Source organism: Lynx canadensis, chromosome B1, assembly GCF_007474595.2.
Source record: "Lynx canadensis isolate LIC74 chromosome B1, mLynCan4.pri.v2, whole genome shotgun sequence".
Lineage (NCBI taxonomy): Eukaryota > Metazoa > Chordata > Mammalia > Carnivora > Felidae > Lynx > Lynx canadensis.
Genome location: NC_044306.2, coordinates 199,368,208 through 199,391,825, shown reverse-complemented (window position 1 = coordinate 199,391,825; position 23,618 = coordinate 199,368,208). Strand labels below are relative to the sequence as shown.

At 51.6% G+C, this 23,618-nt stretch overlaps 1 protein-coding gene across 3 annotated transcripts in view; it reads right to left on the bottom strand.

The window, feature by feature from the left end:
* SLC2A9 (solute carrier family 2 member 9) overlaps positions 1 to 23,618 on the bottom strand; it is a 256,488-nt gene that overhangs the window by 66,849 nt on the left and 166,021 nt on the right. For all 3 annotated transcript variants that reach the window (XM_030314204.1, XM_030314205.1, XM_030314203.1), the window contains 2 exons: positions 15,473 to 15,660; positions 3,646 to 3,756 (listed from right to left, as the gene is read on the bottom strand). In XM_030314204.1, coding sequence (XP_030170064.1) covers positions 3,646 to 3,756; positions 15,473 to 15,660 — 299 coding nt within the window. The remainder of the gene's footprint in view (positions 1 to 3,645; positions 3,757 to 15,472; positions 15,661 to 23,618) is intronic.

Sequence of the window (23,618 nt, the reverse complement as noted above, 5' to 3'; positions counted from 1 at the left end):
CCCCCATCTCCAGAAGCCTCTTCCGCTGTGTGAAGTTACATGCTTATGCTTCCAAGAATGATGACAGGGACACTTGGTGGTGGGGGGGGGGGACAGTATTCTTACCACACGCAGGCCTGGCTAGATCCATTTTAAAGATGACAAACAAATTCACAGATGTTGGGCAATTCTCCCCAGACCACTCAGCTGCAGGTGGGTCACTGGGCTCTGCATTCAGAGCTGCCGGGCCCTACAGCCTTAGCTCTTTCTCCCCTCTTTTTCTTAGCTCCACCTCAGACTCCCTGCGTCATGCTGGAGTCAATCTCGAGGTGCTCCAGAGATTAGGCTAAATGCTACCGTGTTAAGAACTGCTCCCAAGGAACTCTTCTGCATCTCCGTTTCCTTTAGATGACACGCTGGGAGGGGTGCAGATGACTGGGGCCATGTGCACAGGGCCAGGCGACAGGCTGCCGGTGCACTTCCCTTCCCATCATCGGGCTTATGTCTGCTGGACCTTCAGTGCTCGCCTTCCTGGGGCCCTCCTCCAGGAAGCCCTCCCAGGAGAGTTCATCCCAGGGCTGCACGTGGTATGTGTCTGTTTCTGGATCTTTCTCCCTAGAACGCGACGACTTCACTGGTGACCCCCTGGCACAAGCATGCTATGGGTGTGCTGGAACTGCTTGTGGAACGGATGCGTGCGTGCGTGAACGACTCCACCGTGACGGCTATGAAGCCGTCACTCCCCACAGAGGGCCCGCACGGAGGTTCTTCTGGAACACACATGCCACGTGACCATGACCCACCATGATCCACACTTGAAGGCAGGAGGCAGGCAGACTCCCAGTCTGACCCCTGCCTCTCCCAGGAGAGGGAAGTCACTTTCCCTCTTTCCTGCGATTAGCACTTCCAAGAAATGCTCTGTCAAATACTGTCAGCTTTTAGTGAAGATGATTCACGGGCCAGAGAGAGGGCACCGGAAGGAGGGCACGTGGGGTCAGGGAGATGGGGCTGGAGACATCGTTACTCTCTCTGCTCCTCTTTCGAACCAGGGCGACCACCTGACTTTGAGGAGTGATGTGAGTGAGCGTTCCTGAGATCCCAGGTAAAGCACTTCCGGGTCCTGGGGAGCAGTGGGGGCCCTCCATGCCAGCTCTCCCCATTCCCTACTGGCTGTGCGATCCTGAGTAAGCCAGCTCTTTGGGACTTGGTTTCCTCACCTATCAGAAGATCGCGAGAGTCCTCGTAAAACCCTGCTCTCTGCAGGCATGTTCATCACAGCCTTACTTAAGATGACAAGTGTTGACAAATGGGGTACTTAAGACTCTGTGAGCCCACACCGTTTGCCAGGCACCGCTGGCATGTATTCACCTGTTCAATCCTGACCCCATCTCTATAAGGCAAGGGCAATGTCCTTGTTAAAGAAATGAGGAAACCGAGTCACAGAGCTGTTGAATAACTTCGCCAGGGTCACGCAGCTCAAAAGGAACGGAGCTGGGGTCAGAATCCAGGCTCTGCCGTCCAGGCTCCGAAGGGGGACACCCAACAGCCCCAGCCCCACAGACAGCAGTTGGGGCACGGACGGGACCGTCGACTTCCGAAGAGCCACAACCAGCGTTAATTCCCAGGGGCGACGATCAGCATGCTTTTCTGTATACACCTTACACTCCAACAAAACATTTCTCAGACAAGAAAATGGAAAGGAAACCAGAAAGCAATTCTGGCATGAGGTTATGTGAATGAAAGCAGGATTACTACGTGTAAGAACAGAACATCCACCTGTGCACAGAAAGGCCAAGGGGGTGGGGCGCCTGGGTGGCGCAGTCGGTTAAGCGTCCGACTTTAGCCAGGTCACGATCTCGCGGTCCGTGAGTTCGAGCCCCGCGTCAGGCTCCGGGCTGATGGCTCGGAGCCTGGAGCCTGTTTCCGATTCTGTGTCTCCCTCTCTCTCTGCCCCTCCCCCGTTCATGCTCTGTCTCTCTCTGTCCCAAAAATAAATAAACATTGAAAAAAAAAAATTTTTTAAAAAAAAAAAAGAAAGGCCAAGGGGAGATTTTACCAAAGGTCCTTGGGTCGTATGATTGTGGATCTCTTCTTCGGTTCTTTCTATTTTTCTGAATTCTACAAATTTACCTTCATGAGCTCATGCTGATTTCTTACAACAACAAAATACTTAACCAAAAAACTCCCAAAACCAACCCTGTAACTTCCTATCATTATCATTCTAGACTGACTGTGCTTTTTCACGGATCACTGTAAACACTGACAGCCACAGACTGGGGAGGGAGTCTGAAACTCAAAAGGAGAATTTTGTGAAACTCCCAGATTGTGAAGCAGTGAGGGATTTTCCTCTAAGAACAAGGCCATGGGAGAAAGCAGAGGGAGACAGAACATCAGTCCTCAACGCTTTCCTGACGTCCATTTTTAGAAGCATCTTGTTAGATTGAGAGCAAGGAGCAAAATAGCGTTCTGTTAGAAGTGAGTCAGAAGTGCAACTGGGAGCCTCTGCCTGTTTGCAGAGGTCAATCCCGCCAGCAGAAGTCGGTGCACGCAAGTGGAAATAAATGAGCTTCTCCATTAAGGTCAGAGAACCTCACTCTGATTCCCCCGCCTCCTCTCTGTCCTTTGGAAGTGAGCCCCATCGTGTACTACGTGCCCAAAATGTGAGGCACGGACCTCACCCCAACAAGGTAGAAGAGAATCCGACAGCTCATCAAAGGGGAAACCGAAGCTCAGACAGGCTGAAAGCATTGTCTAGCATCACGCGGCCAAGAAGTTCCAGAACCAGGACTCAAGCCTAGTTTGGTCTGATTGCCAGGCCTGTGCGGTTTCTGCTAAATTGTGAAATTGCCAACTTCCTCCCTACAGTGTGTTTATTGTGCATCTTTGAGGTTTTGATAGGGATGAGTTCTGTGTCTTCTTTTGGACACTTTTGCTTCTTGTTAAACTCGTTTTTAAAAATGTTTATTCATTTATTTTTGAGAGAGAGAGAGAGAGAGGGAGGGAGAGGGAGAGGGAGAGAGACCACAAGTGGGGACAGGGCAGAGAGAGAGGGAGAGAGAATTACACACAGGCTCCATGCTGTCAGCACAGAACCCAAAGCGGGGGCTCCATCCCACAAACCACGAGGTCACAACTTGAGACGAATCAAGAGTCAGATGCTTAACTGACTGAGCCATCCCAGCGTCCCCTTTGCTTATTACAAAGTCACTCTCTGTTACACTGATCGACGGGAATGTCTTTTCTCCTTTCTTTTCTCTCCAAAGTCCTACATGTTTGGGGTACAAAGGTGACAGCTAATGCTTTAGAAACACTTTTAAAGTCATGGCAATGGACCCGAGGCTCACAGGGACTCTCGCTTGGATGCTCAGGGAGAAATGGCCCTTTCCACTGGGTGTTGATCACACTGTATCATCTGTGACCAGGTGAGAGTTCTAAGAAGGGAGCTATTTATTAAAAGAAAGATAACAGGGGAGCAAAATATAGATGAGAATATTCTCTAGACAGGTAAAACATCATGAGCTGCATGATAAACTCCTAAAATTCAGGTAGCTTTGGAGAGACAAAGGACATGCTCCTTTAAAGGCCAGCACATTTATGGTCTGGGGGTCCCCACAGCGCTATGCACCCCCTATGATGTTCTCAGGAATAACTGGTCAGTTCACTTACAGAGAAGATGGCGGCCAAAGTCTCAATGCCACCGGTGCTCAAGGTGATGTATGGGATCTTTTCCGGAGGGACCCCAGCTTTCCCAAAGATGCTATTGGTGTAGAACCAAATCTATAACAAAGGGAAGAAAAACAAGGGAGGAGAGTCAGTGAAAGGCATCTATTTCCAAAATTAAGTTCAGGTCCAAGGTGGTCTCTGAGATTCACAGCTGCATCCAGAGTGGAGCTGTATGATGTGGCCAACTACGTGTTTTATTCCTGCTCCCTCCTCTCCCCTTTCTTCATCACTAACAGAACTACCACACTGGGGGCAACACGTGCTCAGCCGATGGTGGCAATGAGACAGGAACAGAAATGTTGGTAAGGCTTCTTGGAAGTCTCCTTAAAATGAGCTTTCCATCAAGGACGTGTGATCCCATTTTTTGCCCTTCCTCCCTTCTGCTGTCAAGATGGTGAATGTGATGGCTGGAGCTTCAGCAGCCTTCTTGGATCACTAGGTGACAGGATAGCACTGCTATTAGCCCCCATGGCAACTCCGTGAGAAACAGAAAAGGTCCCTGATCCACAAGATGCTTTAATGTCAACTGCTAGAAAACCGTCACAGTAAATCTATAATGGGGACAATGTGAATGACGCTCCTAAGGGTGGTGTAACACACAACTTACAAACCTACACATGGAGCCCCTGCTTTGAAATGCAAGCCACCTGTTCAGATGCTAGAGTGCGAGGTTAGAAGAAGCCTGTGTCGTCACTCACTTAGAGTGATGCTGTAATTTACTAGCCAAATCTGGGCACTTTTGAGACTGTTAATAATTAGTCTAGGACAACAGACACAAATCTGGACGCCCTGGGCAAAGCAGGATGCGTGGTCCTGGGACGGCTGGGCCACCCCTCCCAACTTCCCTCACGTGTGGGGGTTTCTGCCACTGGAGACCAAACCTAATCCTAACGACACTCACGGGACCTCCGACAATCACTGTCTGGAGGTTGGAGACCTGGCTCCATGCTGAGGTGGCTGTGTGACCTCAAGCAATGACCTCTGTCCTGCTGGGCTTCCTTCTCCTCCTCAAAGAGGAGAGGGTATCAGGAATTGGGTAAGAATTGTCACTGCTCATTATTAAAGTTTTGGGTCCAGGGGCTGGACACGGGTCATTTGTGTTCTCCCAATCCCAACCGTTCCTCAAAGAGCAAGGGTTTGCTAGAGGACAGAAACCCGTGCTGTCCTTTCCATGACATCTGACGGGGAAACCCACTGTGTGAAGGGCCTCAGAAGCATTGACACACTGATCGTTATTAAGAAACATTAGAGCTCGTTGGCTATAACTTGTCAGGCCCGAGCGCAGCCTCTTACTTTGTGTTTGGAAAGAGCTCTTGTTTCTACAGATTTGTCTTGTTACCAGCATTTGTTTACCAAAAAAAATTTCGTGCCTCGGGGGAGAAGACAGAATTTAGCACCTGCACCCATATATGCAGATGGATTATGTTTTAGCGACAGGAGTAATTCTTCATAAAGTTACGGGCAACGCTCAGAGCCCAGTAAAAAGGACCGCATGCGTTTCTGTGAGTTTGTGGGATCTGATGCATCTCTGGGCGAAATGCGTTTCAATGCTCCCGAAAGACAAGGACCCTCTCCCCTGTCTGTGCCTGTTCGCACTTGACTGAGCTGAGGAATTAGAATTTTAGATTCTACTTTTGCTTTCACATTCACAGAGTACACACGTGGCTCCTGGTAAATTCATTAGTTCCTATAGCTCTTGGGGCTGTGACAGAAGCCAAAATTATTCCAGAAAGCCTCAGTCCTCGCTGGATTTGTTTGTATAATCTCCACTCCCTTTCGAAGGTTCACTGTGACCCCCAGCAGATCTGCAGGGCTGGATCAGAGGAGCAGAAACGCCTTTACCCAAAGTCACTGATTTTCGACAGCCAAGGCTCCACGGCCCCTTCCATCCCCCCGCGACCATGCGGACATCACGGTATTCTCAGCCTCAGTCTGGACCCCAGAGCTGCCAGCCTCGGACCCCGCTGGATTTGTGTTCTCCTGCAGAAGCGGTGCCCTGCTTGCCCCGGGGTCTCCTTCCTGGCTTCTCACATCCCCTGCAACCCCCTTCCCTGCTTCCAATTCCCCCTGTAGCCTCGGGCTTCCCCAGAGGGGGTTAAACGTTAGCAAAGGGAATCATTTGCATAAAATTACAAGCTCAAGGTGGGGAGTCATTTCATATGTAAATGTACCTATTCATCGATAGCCAGAAATCAGCCCTGAGGACCACCTCCCCCAGTCCAGGGACTGTGAGGTGTTCCTGCTGGGCTGGCCCCGTCCCTGGAGGGGTGCGGGGGTGGGGTGGGGGGTGAGGTCTGCGCATCTTAGTGCTGGCTCCCAAAGCCATTGCTCTCCCCCTGAATCACCTTCCAGAGCAGGAAGGTAACGGCCTCTGAGGTTTATCTTCCTGCACTGAGGTTTATCTGATCAGGCAGTTTGAGGGCGCCGGACGACCCAGAAGTACCAGGAAAGGTGGAGCGTGTCCCACAGCAAACCCTCCCGCGGAGGGTGCTTTGTGTTGACCTCATCCTTGACATAGTCAGGTTCTCAGGTGGCCGACTGTCTCCTCCCCCAGAGAAGGACTGGAAGGACAGCAATCTGGAGGCCTGCGTACCGGATCTGACCCCAGCGCGGCCCCTGGTGAACTGTGGGTCTGTAGGCAAGTGACTACGCGTCTCTAAAGAAGGGTAAAAAGATCTGGCTTTCAGGGTGGTTGTAAACAAGCTGTAAAGTGATGAAGTAAAGCGTCTTTTCTAGAGCTGGTGTACAAGAAACGGTGGGTATCATTCCAGAAGATTTCCAGGTCTCTCCTGAGACACCACTGTTCTTTGGTGAAGAAACATGTCACAGTCGTGTGCATGGCTTGGGGAGGAAGTACTTCAGGGTCTGCTTCACAGCCTGGAGAGGGGGGCGCAGGCCTCCTGACTGCCTGATGCCCCAAAGCCCTCCTCCTCAACTCCCGACACTGCGTGTTAGAGACAAAGCACAGCACCATAATCATGTTCAACGCTCTCAACAGCTTGTGCAGGTGACAGCGTGGTCACAGAGACCACACACAGCCCGTCGCACCAGAGCAGAGTGCAGACCCAGGCCTGTTCCCTTCCTGCCCCACAGTCCTTCCTGCTGCACGGGCTTTGCTGGGCTGTTAGCGCAGCTGGCTAACTGGAAATGCCTCCTCTAGCCATCATTTCCCCCGGAATCCCATGTATGCCCAGGGCCCTGCCTGCAGCTGGCCTCCTCCTGAGAGAGGCCTGTTAACCCATCTCTCTGGCTAACCCTTCAGGAACAAGAAACCACCTGATTTGCCTTTGTCCGAACAAGGCGATTCTGGCAGAGTGTGGGCTCAACACGTGCTTGCAGGGGGTGGTCACCAAACAGTGGCTCCCCCAAACATGTCTGTGCCCCAATCCCAGGAGCCTGTGAATATGTTACACTACCTGGCACAGAGCTCTGAAGATGTGGTTAAGTTTAGGGGTCCTGACAAGGGGAAGTTATCCTGGATTATCTAGGTGAGCTGGAAATGGATCATGAGGGTCCTTATAGGACGGAGTTCAGAGAGAGAAGGCGCAAAGGTGGGAGCAGAGGTCAGAGAGAGAAAGAGAGCTGTCAACACACAGGTTGTCTCCACCAATGGTGACGCACGGGATCTACGCTGAAGGATAGAAGACAAAGGACATCTCGTCGTTTATTGAACACTAGCTCCCAGGGATGGCACCAGTGCTGGACCTACTGTAGGGCAGGGGCCTCCTTTCCCTTCATTTCCTACTCCCATTCAGGAACATGACTGTCTCTCAGCCCAAGGGACAAGGAGTCACATAAGGAATGAAGGGCCCTTGGAAGGAAACACTCATGTGCTCACATGCGCCCCTGCTGGGCTCTCTGTGCACCCGCGGGAAGCTTGTGTCCCCTCTGCTCTGTCCATGCAGGGAGGGACCCGTGGAGTTGGGGCTGGGGTCGCTTCCTCTTCCTGTTGACTGGGGAGGTGCCTTGAATCTGGGAATGCAGAATTCATGGCAACTCCTGGGGTCACAACCTCTAATCCTGTTCCACCTGGAGTAGAGGAGACATTGTGATCCCCATCTATCCGATTCCTGTGCCAATCTCTCTAACCTGCTCTGAATTTCAGAGGGGAAAAAAGGCTCATATATTGTACCCCCAAATCTATCATCTACGTGTCCTAATTCCATCCTCACACAACCCAGTGGGGTAGGTGTCTGGCCCCCATTTAACAGATGAGGAAAGTGAGGCTTGGCCCAGTGAGGGCTACACGGCCAAGAGTGGCAGAGCTGGGATGTGGGCTCAGGTCCTTCCAACCCTCTCCTGCTCTCTGCTGCCTCTGCTTGCCTTCCTGAGGTGAAATGGCGTGGGGGTTCCATCGGGGGCTGGAAGGGAGCAGGTGCGTCCTGGGAAAGGATAACAACATGCTCTGCAGCAAAGAGAAGCAGACCCCCTGCTCTCCAGACAATTCTAGAGCCCAGACCCCAGTCTTTGCAGAGCTGGTGCATCCAGAGCTCAAGTGTCACCCCTCGTTGCCATCAGGGCCCCTTGGACCTGACCATGGATGTGCAGGAATGAGCGAGTGACTCCCCCGCCTCTCCTGGGCCACTTCACACCCTGATGAGCATCGCTGGATGACCTGATGGGGCGCCTCCAGCACTCAGCAAGGAGGGGCTTCCTCCCAATCCCCTCACTCTTTCTATTTGGAAATCCAGAAGGATACGAAATAAGGACTCAAATTTTAAGGGTGGCCAGAACATGCTAGCTTTTAAAAGCTTTTCTAAGAGTGTTGGATTTCCTATCTTGCTCCTTCCTTTACAGGTAAAAACATAACCCCACCCTGACCCAGCCCTCAACCAGCTGATACCGCCTTTGAGTCATGTCCCCAGTCACATCTCAGTGACCAAGGGCAGAGGGGTTAAGCTTCTAACCTGGGTTCCAAGGCTGGGAGGTGGGGGTGTGGGCTGGAACCCAGGTTCCCCGGGGTCTCAGGGCAGGGCAGCTCTGTGCTGAGAACTTTATAGACATCCTTTCGTCCATCTTCGTGCCATCATATGGGGGGGGGGGAACCACTTTACAGCTGGGGAAACTGAGACACGGAGCAGTCGTGGCAACTTTCCCCTTAGCCTGCAAGTTCAGAGCTGGGGGTTGAACACCACGGACTCCAGGACATGTCCTCTTGACCAGAACGCTGGGGCAGCCACGCAAAGGGCCTCCGTGAAGCATTCTCCCCATCTGGGGACATCACAAATCCTTTCAGTGAAGGGTCTCAGTTACGGAGGTAACAGAACATTCAATCCTTCTAATTTGAATTAGGACGTTATTTGGGAAGAAACTTCAAAAACAAAAGCTATTTACAATGCTTCTCAACCTGTGATTAGAAGTTTTGTGCAAGACAAGATTTGGCCTGCAGCGTTCCTGACGATGGGTCGACAAAGGAGATAGACCATCAGAGGGCTCCGGGCTCCCCCGGGGGAAGGCATCATGTCTAAGGCCTTCTTCCTCCCTCCCTCCCTCCACCCTCCCAGCCTTGCCTCCCTGCCATTTGGTTCTTTATGGAGGGGACGTCTGGTGCTCTGTCAGGCACGGCAGGTGCACCACACAGGGGAACAGCACACACGTGTCCTTGCCCTCACAAATCTGGTGTAGCAGCAAAGGGAGGCGTTACACAGCAGTTGTACAGGTGACAGACCCGAGGGACACACAGCTGCCCGGGGACGCTGTGACGCTTGGGCACCCGCCGAGTGGACCAACCCGGGAGGCCGTGAAACGCCGCCGAGGGTCCAGAATGAGCATCACCAGGCTAATTTGCAGCCTGCGCCCTGAGCCTCTCCACTCTTGTTTTGCGTCCATTTCTAACAAGCTCCAGCGCCTTGTTTCCCAGCCAAGACCGCATGGTGGGAGCAGCCAAGTTTGCAAAAGAGTGGCATCGAGAGAGGGAAGAACACGGCGTTAGAAACAGTCTTCCTGATAAGGGCAAGGGGAGGGGAGATGGAACGTAAGCTCAACGGTTACCATCTGTGACATGTTCCACGTACATAACTTCCTATCACCCCCCACAGAAGCTCTGCAGACTGAGCATTAATATCCCCCGTTTTCATAATAGGAAACCGAGGCCCAGATGAGTCGGTATGATTGGCTTCCTCTGTTCAAGAGGGAAGGAGTCCAGAGGAAGGAAGGGCAACCCCAGGTGTCGATAAGGATACTATAATCCTGGGTATTCCAGAACATTCAGGAAGTCTCAAGAAAACTGGTCTTCCTGCAGCAGGTGTGACAATGGCGTCGGTCCAATTCTCAACCCAAGCATTTGATGGAAGCAGCCCCCTCCCTGCCCCTGTTCTTCTCACCTCTCCCCACTCTCTCCCAGTGTTCAGGTGCCTCCCATGTGCCATGGGCAGTTCTGGGTGCTGGAGACACAGGGACCATGAGAGGTGGCCTTCCCTCACGAGGACAGTCACGGGGAGGGGAGGGACAGCTGTGGGTGTAGCTGTTGTGACCACCCCAGGGAAGGGGAGGGAGTCTGTAACCAGGAGGCTCCTTGCTGGTGAGAGACTGAACATTCACACACAAGTCTGGTTTTCATGCAACAAACTGTTCAGGAAGAAGGCAGCTGCATAAAATGAAGGATTTAAGTCTAATTTTAGAGGAGGGAATTTGAAAGCCACTGTGAGAAGGAGGAAAAAAGAATCCAGTGCTGAAAAGGAATTTAGAAACAATTAAATGTTAAATCCAACTTTTGCCTGATTTCTAAGCTTTGTGGAATCTATTCATTGATTCTGTTAGCAAAAATGTACTGAGCAATTTGTAACGTTGGTTTAACCCAGTAATTCTCCACTGGGGGCAATTTTACCCCAGGGGACATTTGGCAACATCTGAAGACATTTTTGGTTGTCACAACTGGTGGGGTAGGTTATCATCTAATGGGCAGAGGCCAGGGATGCCGCAGAACATTCTGTAGTACCCAGGACAGCTCCCCCGCCACCTGCACCAGGACAAGGAATTTTCCAGCCCCCAGTGTGCACGGTGCTGAGGCTGAGAGCTGCTGGTTTAGTGCAGGTGCCTGGCTCTTAGGAGATGGGCTGGCCAAGCCTGGGCAGGGGCTCCAGGGCAGAAGACCTGGAACCAGGACGTGTGAGTTTGACAGCACGGGCACCCCTCCTATTGTGACCCTGAGCGTGTCCTTGGCCCTCTGTAAACCTCAGTTTCCTCCTCTACAAAATGGGGATGGCACCACTTCCTGCAGGACATTTGGGGCTGGAATAAAGTGATAAATAGGACATACCTAGCAGTATTTGTGACGTCTTAAACCACAGACCACATCCCCCAAATAATTTCTGGCAAAAAGAAGGGAATAAAGCAAGTTTTGAAGGGCATTTCAAGATTTTCATCTGTGTTAGCATTCTTTCTTGGCCTCATGCAATATTTGGATTTGGGGGCAAGAGGTGCAGGGGCAGAGTCTGGACCGGGGCCCAGGACAGCTGGGCTCTGACACCGAGATTGCTGCTAACCAGTGTTTGTCCTTTTGTACGTAAAACAGAAGAGGTAAGACTTGTCTCGCTGGCTGCCTACGGATGACCTGGGGACACAGTCCAGTGTCCCATATGGGGATGCTCTAAGGGGGCCTTAGGGGCCTTCCCTGCTCAGGGCTTAAGCAACCAAACCTTGTGCCCAAATGGCTGGGACTCAAATCCCCTTTCTACCATTTGTAGCTATGTGACTTAGGGAAAGTCTCCCAGTGTCTCTGTGCCTAACAGTGCTGTGTAACTCACAGGACTGCCATGGGGACAACTTCTGGCTCATGCTAAGTGCTAAGTGAAGGTGTGCTTTATTATTATTACAGCTGAGCAGACAGAGGCTGGGTGAGGGGAAGTGACTGGCCTAGGTTTCCCACTGCAGGTTTGTGGCCACAGTGAGACAGAAAGCCAGGCCTCTGGATACTGGGCCAGAGCATGTTGCTCTATGTCAAATTCAGCATGCCAAGCTACAAATGTTACTTCTGACTTAAAGATTAGAAATAATCCTGAAACAGCAAGAAATAGATGAAGATTATCTCAACATAATAAAGGCCATACTGGAGAAGCCCAGAGCTAACGTCCTACTCCACTGACATCATATTATATCACCACACTCATCAAACTGAGAGCCTTCCCTCTAAGATCAGGAACGAGACAAAGATGCCCGCTCTCGCCGCTTCTATTCAACGTAGTACTGGAGGTCCTCGCCCGGGCAATTAGACAAGAAAAAGAAAAGGCACCCAATTCAGAAAGGAAGAAGTAAAAGCATCACTGTTTGCAAATGACATGATCTTATATGTAGAAAACCCCAAAGATCGTGTGCATGCACACACACACACACACACACACACACACGCACAAATTGTTAAAACTAATAATCAAATTCAGTAAAGTTGCAGGATACAGAACATACAAAAATCAGTCATGTTTTTATATGCTAACAATGAATTATCCAAAAGGGAAATTAAAATAATTCTAGGGGCTCCTGGGTGACTCAGTCGGTTAAGCGTCTGACTTCAGCTCAGATCATGATCTCACGGTTTGCGAGTTCGAGCCCCGAGTTGGGCTCTGTGCTGACAGCTCAGAGCCTGGAGCCTGCTTTGGATTCTGTGTCTCCCTCTCTCTCTGCCTCTACACTGCTGGTGCTCAGTCTCTCTCTTTCTCTCAAAAATAAATAAATGTTAAAAAAAAAATGAAAAAAATTCTATTTATAATAACATCAAAAAATACTTAGGAATAAAGTTAAGTAAGGAAATGAAAGACTTTTACACTGTAAACTATAAAACATTATGAAAGAAATTAAATACACAAATAAGTGGAAAAATATTCCATTCATGGATTGGAAGATTTAATATTGTCCAAATGGCCACCCCACCCAAAATGATCTATAGATTCAATGCCTTCCATGCCATCCCCATCAAAATCCCAATGGCATATTTTCCAGAAATAGAAAAAAAAAATCCTAAAATTCATATGGAACCATAAAAGACAATGAATAGCCAAAAGAATCTTGAAAATGAACAAAACTGGAGACATCCCATTTCCTCTTTTCAAAAGATATTACAAAGTGACAGTAGTTAAAACAGTGTGATACTGGCATAAAGACAGGCATCCAAACTAATGGGACAGAACAGAGAGCCCAGAGATAAACTCATTGATGCTCAACTGACCTTGGACAAGGGTGCCAAGAACATTCAATGGGAAAAGGATAGTTCGGCAAATGGTGTTGGAAAAATTGGATATCCACGTACAAAAGAATGAAATTGGACCCTTATCTTTACTCAAAATGGATTAAGGATTTAAACATAAGAACTATGAAAGTCCTAGAAGAAAATGTAGTGGAAAAACTTCATAGCATTGGTCTTTTTTGGATACAACACCAAAAGCAAAAATTAACAAGACTGGCTACGTCAGACTAAAAAGCTTCTGCCCAGAAAAGAAAAAAAAAAATCGACGGAGCGGAAAGGCCATCTGCAGCATGAAATAAAATATTAGCAAACCATATATCTGATAAGGGGTTAATCTCCAAAATATATGAGGAACCCCTATATCTCAATAGCAAAGCCAAACCAAACCGACCCCCCACCAAACCTCCAAACAGCCCCCCCTTAAAAATGGGCAAAGGACTTGAACAGACATTTCTCCAAAGAAGACTTCCAGATGGCCAACAGACACATGAAAAGATGTTCTACATCAGTCATCATCAGGGAAATGCAAATCAAAACCACAATAAGATACCATCTTGCACCTGTTAGGATGGCCACTATTTAAAAAAAAAAGTGTCAGTGAAGATGTGGAAAAATTGGAGCCCTTGCACACTGTCGGTGGGAATGGAAACTTGTGCAGCCACCAAGGAAAACAGTATGGAGGGTCCTCAAAGAATTAGAAACCGAACTGCCACATGAGTCAGTATCCCACTTCCGGGTTTTGGTCTGGATTGCAATCAGGATCTCGGAGAGATGTCTGCACTCTGGATATTAGCCAGCCTCAAAAAAATAAAAAATAAAAGTAAGAAAAGAAGGAAATCCTGCAACCTGTAACAACCTGGGTGACCCTGGTAGACGTTACGTCGAGGGAAGTGGGCTGGTCACAGAAGGACAGGTACCACATGCTTCCACTTACACGATGGGTCTAAAACAGGCAAACTCACAGGAGCAGAGAGCGGGGCGAGTGGTGGTCGCCAGGGGCTGGGGGAGGAGGAGACGGGCAGCTGACAATCAACGGTACGGAGCTCCCGTCAAGCAAGACGAACGAGCTCTGGAGATGTGCTGCGCAAAGCCCGTCCCACAGTTAACAAGACTCCGGTGCCCACTTAGACGTCTGCTAAGGAGGTAGATCTCGTGTCAAATGCGCTCACGACAATAAAAAAAGACACGAACGGCAATCAGTATGAGGAGGGCGGGGTGCCCCGAGCTGAGACCTCACTACCGCTGGTCCCCAGAGCGGACGACACGGTTTTTCCCCATCCTAGGCCTGTGCAGCGGGGTTTACAGACACACCCTAGTGGGATTTATACAGGAAGTTTTATAGGGAACGCGAATCAGAAATTTATGTCCCGGGAGAGGAGAGGATTCTGTTTAGAAATGTCATGGCTCTCGATCCAAATGCCTCATTGAATTCAGATTCCATATGTGGCTTTTACGACTCCAAATGTTAGCTTGAGGAAACGGAGACGCTCCCTCTCTACCTTCTCAGAACAGGGAGGGTGGCTCTGAGCCTGGAGCTGCGAAGTGCAGGAAACAGGAGGCGGTGTCCAAGGCCATGCCGTTTGCCCCGGGCACCTCCTCCTTCGCTGGCTTTCAACAGACCAAGGAAAAAGGTAAAAATAAGTAAGTTGCAAGTCGATTTCAGCTCATCCCAATGTTTCCAAAAATAGAATCAAGAATGGTTCAAATGAGGCAAAACACTGTGGTTGTAACTTTCCATGCTGTCACCTTGCCCTCTCTGGACAGGGACGCCTCCCTCTCATCTCATGTCACCTCCCCCTACATACCCCAGACACTCCCATGCCGACTTTTAGGGGATGCCGGGCTTATGGAGCTGTTTTATCTGGGGCTCTTTAGAAGGGCCCCTTTTTCCTCCTTCTGGACCCGCCACACTTCTCCTGGGCTATGTGAGTACCTCTACACTGCCCTGCCAGCTGGCTTGCACACCTTCGTAAATGGGGAACTCACCACTGCACGATGCAACCCATTATTTTCCAGAAGCAGCAGTGATAACGATCCCGAGCCTGCTCCCTGGTCCTGGGATTCTTGGATTCTACCCTCAGGAGCCACCAGGAGGGAAGGGGCCAGCTGCGTCTGTCCGTGGGTTTGGGGCACTTCACAGAAGATTCCGCCCGCCTCTGCCCCATCTCCCTGCCCATGTTAACTCAGGCCCCGGGAAAGTTTTCCTTTCAAGCCCGAGGTCCTCTCACACCAAAGTCGCACGTTGAAGCCAGCCCAGCCAAGAGTACTTTTATTTAAATCATCTCTCACTTACAGCTTCCTAACTCCTACTCTATTAAGAAACACGAGTTTTAGGGATCACTAAATTAAACAATGGTGTTTATTAAGGGGTGACTGTGTTGCTGCTGCTTTGAACACTTTGCGTGGATTCTTTCTTTCGTTATTACATCAGCCCATTTTACAGATGACAAAACTGAGGATCGATCAGATCACGTGACTGCCTGATGGCGCAGAGCCAGTGCAGGTGGCAGAGCCAGGACCGGATCCAGGCACCGAGGCCCGAGCCCTGACCCCCCCCCCCCCGGTACCGCCCTTATGCGCAGGGACGCTCACCGCGTTGAGACCGCAGAGCTGGTAGCTGGCCATGGTGACGACCACAGTGATGACCTGCCAGCGGACGAAGGGACTCCGCAGCAGCTCCAGCACGGACACCAGGTGGATGTTCCTCTGCAAGCGGCTCTCTGCCAGGACCTCCTCCACCTCTCGGGAGACATCCTCTTTGCCCAGGAAGGTTCGGAAGGCTGCACACAGGGACCATCACAGACTTTCAGGAGGGATTAGGATGTTTGCAGTGGACGGTCCCACCACCCAGACACACGCCTTGTCAGGGACAGAGCTGGCAGGGGCCTTTGAAACCGAGGAGTCCCGAGCCTTTGTTTAAAAACAGAGCAGGGGCGCCTGGGTGGCTCAGTCAGGTCAGCACCTGACTTCGACTCAGGTCATGATCTCGTGGCTCGTGAGTTCGAGACCCACGTCAGGCTCTGTGCTGACAGCTTGGAGCCTGGAGCCTGCCTCCGATTCTGTGTCTCCCTCTCTCTCTGCCCTTCCCCTGCTCGCGCTCTGCCCCTCTCTCAAAAATAAATTTTAAATAAAATTTTTAAAAACTTAAAAAAAAAATAGGAAAACAGAGGCCCAGAGATGTGCAATGACTTGCCCAAGGTCACCTGGTTGGCTAGGAGAAGAGCCAGGAGGAAACACTGGTCTCCTGGGGGCCCTGGGTTCAAATCCCCTGCTACCACAGTGCATCTGTCCGTGGTTTGTAAGCATTCCTGCCTCACACGGCTGCTATAGTAACCGGATGACGTATATACACTAAACCCGGGCTCAGAGCTTCACACACAGGACGTATTCCTTTGAAAAGTATTTACTGAGCACCTCCTGTTTGCCTGGACCTGTGTGCTCTCCTCATTGGAGGCACTCAGATGGTCAGACTGCCTGCTTCTTGGCCAGGATTCTGGGAGGAGATTCTGTCATCGGAAGGAGAACTGAACTAAATGACCTCCAGGGCCCTTTCCATATGACCCTCTGAGACACAGGAACCTTGCGTGGAAATACTCTCAAAGGGCTAATCTTCCTAGTATTCAAACTCGCCCACGTGACTTAGGCCTTTTCCAGGCTGAACACTGCAAATTTCCAGCCTCAGCGAACCTGCCATTTCTGACTAAGCCTTTAATGGTGCAAACTTCCACATATATATGTATAAAGGTGGGCTTATGGGTTAGACCCCTGACAGCATAATAATCAGATAATAGCAGATGCTTTCAGAACACGGGTTTAAATGTTCAGTGCTCTGACATTTGTCCTCCTCCAGAGAAAGGTGGCTGTGGTGGCGGCTCCCGTGGACAGTCCATTCCAGACACAGTGGGCATCATCCTTAAAAACACTGCACGACAGGGGCGCCTGGGTGGCGCAGTCGGTTGAGCGTCCGACTTCAGCCAGGTCACGATCTCGCGGTCCGTGAGTTCGAGCCCCGCGTCGGGCTCTGTGCAGACAGCTCGGAGCCTGGAGCCTGTTTCCGATTCTGTGTCTCCCTCTCTCTCTGCCCCTCGCCCGTTCATGCTCTGTCTCTCTCTGTCCCAAAAATAAATAAACGTTGAAAAAAAAAATGAAAAAAAAAAAAACACTGCACGACAGCACAGGGCATAGGAAATTGCTCTTCTTAAGTAGCAAAACAAAATCCCCAACACACACACACACAAACAAAAACACAAAACAAAACAAAAAGGCTGTTACAACTTCCTCCAGATTCTACAAAAAGCAAGCCCGTGAGACTCTGGGGTGTTATTTCCAATAGTACACTGAAAACTGCTTCAGAATGTTTCTTTAATAAGCTATGATTTGATACTTTTGCTAGTTTTTATTAAGGATAAACAGGAGAAGTAGCTGAATGAATAACATTTCCATGTCATTCACTTAACTACAGTATTGCTAATACTTCTTCAAAGTTCAAAATGCAACACTCATATGATAAAGTAATCCTGAAGTCTGAGGGCAGGAAAATATTTCTCTCTCCTCCCTGAAATACATGCTTTCCATGTAAAATAAAAGAGAAATCTACAGCCTATTCCCCTCCACCATCCCCCTTTCCCCTTGGCTGCCAGGAAGCTCTCAGCGAAATTCAATGCTCAGCTCTTAACAGAGTTTCCTGGAACAAAAGTCTTCTTTCTTAAAAGCCGCGCTTTCCTTCTTCTTTTAAAGCATCAATTTAATTTCCTGTTGTATATGTGCTCATAAAGACAGTTTCTTTCTACTTGTTCCACAGCCCTTCCTCGAAGTTTCCTGTGACTGGGTGAGGACGAGTATCCGGTGAGGGAGAGTCTCATGGCGGACACGGAGATGCACCACTCACATCGCCTTCAGGAAAGGACTCCCCACCGTAGCTGTGAGCACGTGGTTAACTGACACCACCCTGCCCCCGCCCTTGGCTTTGTGGATATGCACTCAACCTTGAAGCCCAGGTGATGCTGTTCCCACAGTGGCTCCCGGCCCATGAGTGGGCACGGTGGGGACGCAAGGGCACAGCCGTGTTCACCCGGTGGGGATGCCGCAACGCACGAGTGTTGCTCCAGAGCTCCCCACTGGGTGTGCAGAGACTCAGCCCCGGGGGGGGGGGGGGTGTCCCGGTCTGAGGCTCTCCTGCTCTACCCTGCCTCCTCCCTCTCCCTTTCTCGGTGTTACTCTCCAATGAAACTTCCGCACTCTTAGCTCCTCCTCAGCACCTGCTTCCTGGAGAAGCTGACTGCAGAGATGAGCCGCTCGAAAGCAAAAACAACCAGTTCAGCTCTGTTCTCAGCTTTCAAAGTGCCAAGCTGCTTTGGTTCTTACTACCTTCTCCTGACCTGTGACCACAGCCCACTAACGGCTTTCCTGGTCTGGCTGCATCATGTCCCGTAGAGCTCCTCCCGTAAACCTGTCCTCCACGCCGCGGCACCAGTCCCCCGGGCTCGGCGCCTGGCCCACGGCCCTCCCTCAGCTCCCACCCTGCTGCGTCACTCCTGAGCAGATCGGTGGCTCGGCTTTCCTACACCCCTTGTGCCCCTCGGCTGTCTGCACCTGGCCACGCTGCTCCCTCGGCCAGGAACGCACTTCCAGCCTTTCCTTGCCTGGCTGCTCCTTCCCGCCCTCCCAGATGGCCGAGCAGACAGGAGAGCGTGCCTGGCCACTCCGGGTCCTCCCGGTCCCCTGTGCCTTCCCATCTCAGCACCGTCCCTAGCACCTCCTCTTTCCGCTCGCTGCACACGCCTTGAGGCCTAGCGCCTGGTGCCTGCTGGGGGAGGGGCACGGTTTGCGTCTGTAGATCTGAGCCCCGACCCCGCCCTCCCCACACCCGCACTCCTGACCTCTCGGGCTGGATAACTCTGTGGCAGGCACGGTCCTGTGCATTGTGGGGCATTTAGCGGCGTCCCTGGCCTCTACCCACCAGATGCCGGAGGAGCTCGGCACCAGGGACCATCAGAGCGGCCTCCAAGCTTCGTTTACAAGAGCCGACACGTGGAGACAAACCTGAGTGTCCGCTGATGGGCGGAGGCGTACGGAAGTACACACACACGTGTACTTACACACGCACAGACACGTACACAGACACATGCACACACGTATACTTACACACACAGACATGCACACATGTACACTTACACATGTATTCACACATGTATACTTATACACAGGCACCTGCACACGTATACTTACACACACATGTATACTTACATACATGCACATGTATACTTGCACACACACACACACACACACACAATGGAATATTATTCAGCTACAAAAAGAGGGAAATCCTGCCATTCCCAACAACATGGATGTACCTTGAGGGCATCACACTAAGTGAGACAAATCAGACAGAGAAAGACAAACACTGCATGATCTCACTTACATGCAGAATCTAAAAACAACACAAAACAAAAACCCCTCCCCAAACCAAACTCACAGATACAGGGAACAGACTGGTGGTTTCCAGAGGTGGGGGTGGGGGGGGGCGAGCACACGGGTGAAGGCGGGCGAAAGTACAAACTTCCACTTACAAAAGAAACAGGTCCTGGGGGTGTGACACATTGTGACTACATGACTACAGTTAACAATACTGTAGCGTATATTCCAAAGCCGCTTAAAGAACAGACTTAAAAGTTCTCATCACAGGGAAAAAGTTGTAAGTGTGTGGGGGCATACGTCAGCTGGGCCTATTTTGTGGGGACCGCTTCATGTTACATACAAATATTGAATCGCCATGTTGGACACCTGAGACTAATATAACGCCATATATAACGCCAACATATAATGCCAGTATCAATTATATCTCAATGAACAAAATAATTTAAGAAAATGTCTCCAGACACTGCCAAATGTCGCCAGTTCAGAACCACTGTTTCAAACAGGCTTCTGGAGGCACCAGGAGGCACCAGGAGGACGTCACACCAGAGCAGGCCCTGTCCTACCCCCGCCAGCCCACCGCCCTTCTCCCCTGCAGGACCTGGCCCCTGTGCGCTTCCCTACCTTCCAGATAACCTCCCCCCTCCCCACCTGTCCCACTACACTCCTTTCTGTTGGCGATCACTCCTAATAATTATGGCCCCGTGGGATTCAGTTCTGGGGTCCTTCCCACCCCATATGTATCATCTGGCAGGGGGCTCACAAATGTCCTTTTGAAAACAGCAAACAGTAGTAACAGGAAAGTCGAGCTGGAGTCCTGAGGGGCACCAGGGAGGGGTGCCTTCGTGCTGTCAGAAGAGAGAGGGCCCTTGAGCAGGGAGCCAAAAGACAGCAAGTTGCCTCACACATCCCGGCATTCAGGAGAAACACTGGTACTTTTACTTCTTTTCTCTCTCCAGAACGTTCTTTTGGCCTTTCTGCATTTGACTAGCCTTGTTCTTTGGGCCTCAGCTCAGATACCCTCTCCTCCGGGAAGCTTTCCCTGATTTCCCCTGGTGGGAAGTGAGGGAGGGGCGGGCCAGGTGAGAGCACAGGATGGAGGACCTGCCTACAGGTCTCATCTTGTCACCGAGCCCCACTGATGCCACCTTCCTGTTCTCGAGTCGTGTGCCCCTCTCAGGCCCCAGGTCCTGTCTCAGTTCAGTCTCAGCACTTCTCTGTGGGCTCCTCGTGCTGGTCTCCATCCCCCAAGACGACCTTCTCCTGCACTCGAGCCTTGGCTGTCCCGCCCCAGCCAGCAGGACCCGAACTCACTCTGCCCGGTGGAGGCCCTGCCCACAAGCCCCTCCACCTCGAGACTGTCCCCTCCCCATCTGTCCTGACTGAGAAGGACCTCCACCCACCCCCACGACACGCCTCTGTGCCTCACACATGCTCCTTCTGCCACTTTGTGGCCTGTCTGGAACATTCTTTTCCGGGACCCGCTCAGCAGCCATGTCTTCCGGAAGCCCTCCCAGCCCCGGTCACGGCTAAGCACCTTCTCCTCACTCCTGGCCGTGACAACGGGTCCATGCAGCTGCCATGCCCACCCCGTGATGCCCCCAAGCAGGAGGGTACCCTGGGAAGTGTGTGGGCCGCAGGGTCAGAGTCGCCTGCCCTCCTGCGTGACCTGTGTGACCACAGGCAGCGGCTGCTTCTCTCTGAGCTGTCCTTCCATGGAACGGAAACCATAAAACCTACCTCTGGGGTGTTTTTGAGAATAGAAAACAACGTATGTGAAGTGCCTGGCACGTAAATGGTGTCCGATGAACAACGGTTGCCGCTGTCGTTTTATTTCTTCTCTGCAGAGCCGGGCACCAAGTGTGTTTTCCAGTGACGTGTTTGAATGAAGAGCAAACGCTGAGACTTGGGGGTGACAGGGGAGGGCAGGTTAGGGGCACCGAAGTGGGGATGTGGCGCGGCGGACAGGAACAGAGGGACACGGCAGTGAGCGTGACAGAAGGCAGTCAGTGAGGGAACCAGCATCCGAGCGCGGTGCGGCTGACAGGCGACGGGCTCCCGCAGCCCTCAGCCACTCCGCGGGGCAACGCACACAGGCTGCCAGGGCACCGGGCATGTGCTTGCCGCCTCACGGGCGCCTGGCACAGGCTCCATCCGGGGTGGGAGACCCTCCCGGGCTTCAGGCCCCCGCAGGGCTCCGCCGATACCAGGAGGACCTCGCCGTGACCCGGCCCACCCGTGGCACCCGGCTGGCCACAGAATCCTGTGGGTGGGAAGGGGGCGGACTGCTTCCGGTCTGCGGCTTCCTGCGGTAAAGTCTAACGCCCTCTTTTCTCCGGAGGCCACGCTCCTGCGGTCACGTGGAGACACGGCCTTGAATCCTTCACTGCCTCGGCCTCGAGGCCCACCTGAGGCCGGCCCCACCATCGTCTGGGACGTGTGGGGGAAAGTGGTTTAGCTCTGCCAGGCCCTGCCGACTGGTGGACACTTGTGTTTCAGGCGCCCCGGGCTGACGGCAGACTCCCATTGGTCCGAAGGAACGCACAACCCTTGCTTGGGTAGGAAGCATCGGTTTTTTACAGGGACAGTCTCAGGGCTGGTTGACAGAAACTGCGGCCCCGCCCAGAGCCAATTCTCAGCACGTATCACCTCCAGGCAGTGTGCCAAGTGTAGGAGTCGGAGAAAGGAGCAAAAGCTATAGACGCTGAAGAGGCAGCGTCCCCTTCAAAGTCACTCACGTTTCCCAACATGCATTTTGTGGAATGCCAACTCCCAGAGAAGCTCCACGGAATAAGACTCCTCGGTCAAAGAAGTTCAGTGTCACTGTATGCTCTATCTCTTGGTTCAAACTTTATCTCAGAATAACAAACGTTCTGATAAGTCCTGCACAAAGACACCCGTTTAACTTTGTTTTGCTCCATAGTTCCTAAATCCATTTGCTGGAGCACCTGAGGAAGTACACCAGGAAATTTTCCTCTGCCTTTATGTGACATGTGTCACAGAGGGAGTGAATCTAGGCTGTCCCCATGGCTGGAGGGAGAATCCCATGGAGGACACTGATCAGAGGGTGGAGGCAAATATCACAGTTTGCTTGCTATCTCTGTCTTTTAAGGGACGCCTTGAAAAGCAGAAAGAACCCGCGGTGGGCAGAACGTCCTCCCGAACAAGTCCATATTCTAATCCCCAGAACCTGTGTGTATGTTAGCTTCTAGGGCCACAGATACGACCCAGATAATGATCCTGTGATGGGGAGGTCATCCTGGATTGTCTGGGTGGGCCCAGCGTCATCCCTGTGCGAGGGAGACAGGAGGTCAGAGTCAGAGAGGATGTGCTGGGAACAGAGAGTGGAGGGGATACACTTTAAAGATGGAGGAGGGGCCACCAGCCAAGGAATGGGGGCGCCTCTGGAAGCCGGAAAGGGCAAGAAACGCTTCTCCCCTGGAGCCTCTAGAAGGAATGCAGCCCTGCAGCCCCTTGGTCTTAGCCCAGTGAGACCTATCTTGGAGTTCTGACCTCGAGAAGTTTAAGATAATAAATTGGTACTTTTTTAAAGGAATTGCCAAAAAGTCTCGATCTGGCAGCTCAAACTAAACCACTAAGTAAGTACCAAGTTTCTTTCATCTATTCCTGTATTGTTTTAAGCCACTAGGTTTGTGGTAATTTGTTAGAACAGCCACAGAAAACTGTTTTAATTAGACAGCTGCACCCCCACCCCCCAACTCACTTCCGGTGCGGCATGGGAAAAGCATGTGATCTCTCTGCAAGGTGGAGCTGAGGTCACCTAGGTCTCCGGTCATTAGGACAGCTCCTTGGGGTGACGCTGCAGAGCACCAGCCCAGAGCCTGGCTCACTGCAGATGCAAAACACATACTGTCCCCTTTGCGGGGGATAAGCCAGCATTATGCAAAACCCAATAAGGGAAAATTGGGGGTGTGTCTGCCCAGTGCTGTCTGAGGTCTGGGAGGGAGGGGTTGGAAGGGACAGGGGTCACAAACTCCAGCTGAGCAGCCACAAGCCTGGTGTTTAGGCTCACAGCTCTACAGCCCGGCTGCTAGGCCTGGAGCCTGTGTTATGCCATGTCCTGGCTGGGCGACCACGGCTGAGCTGCTCAGCCTCTCTGTGCCCTAATAATGCCTGGCTGGCAGACTGTGGCTTGCAGACCAGGTGGGGGGCATGCACCTGGAGAGGCGCCCAGCCCCGGAAAGTGCTCACTGGGTGTCCTATGGCGGTTGGGGGGGGGGGTGCCTGTTGGGGTGGGGCCCATGGACTTCCTCCCTAAAGGTCAGTCCGGCCTGTCGGCAATTCCTTCCCGGGTCGCGTCTGT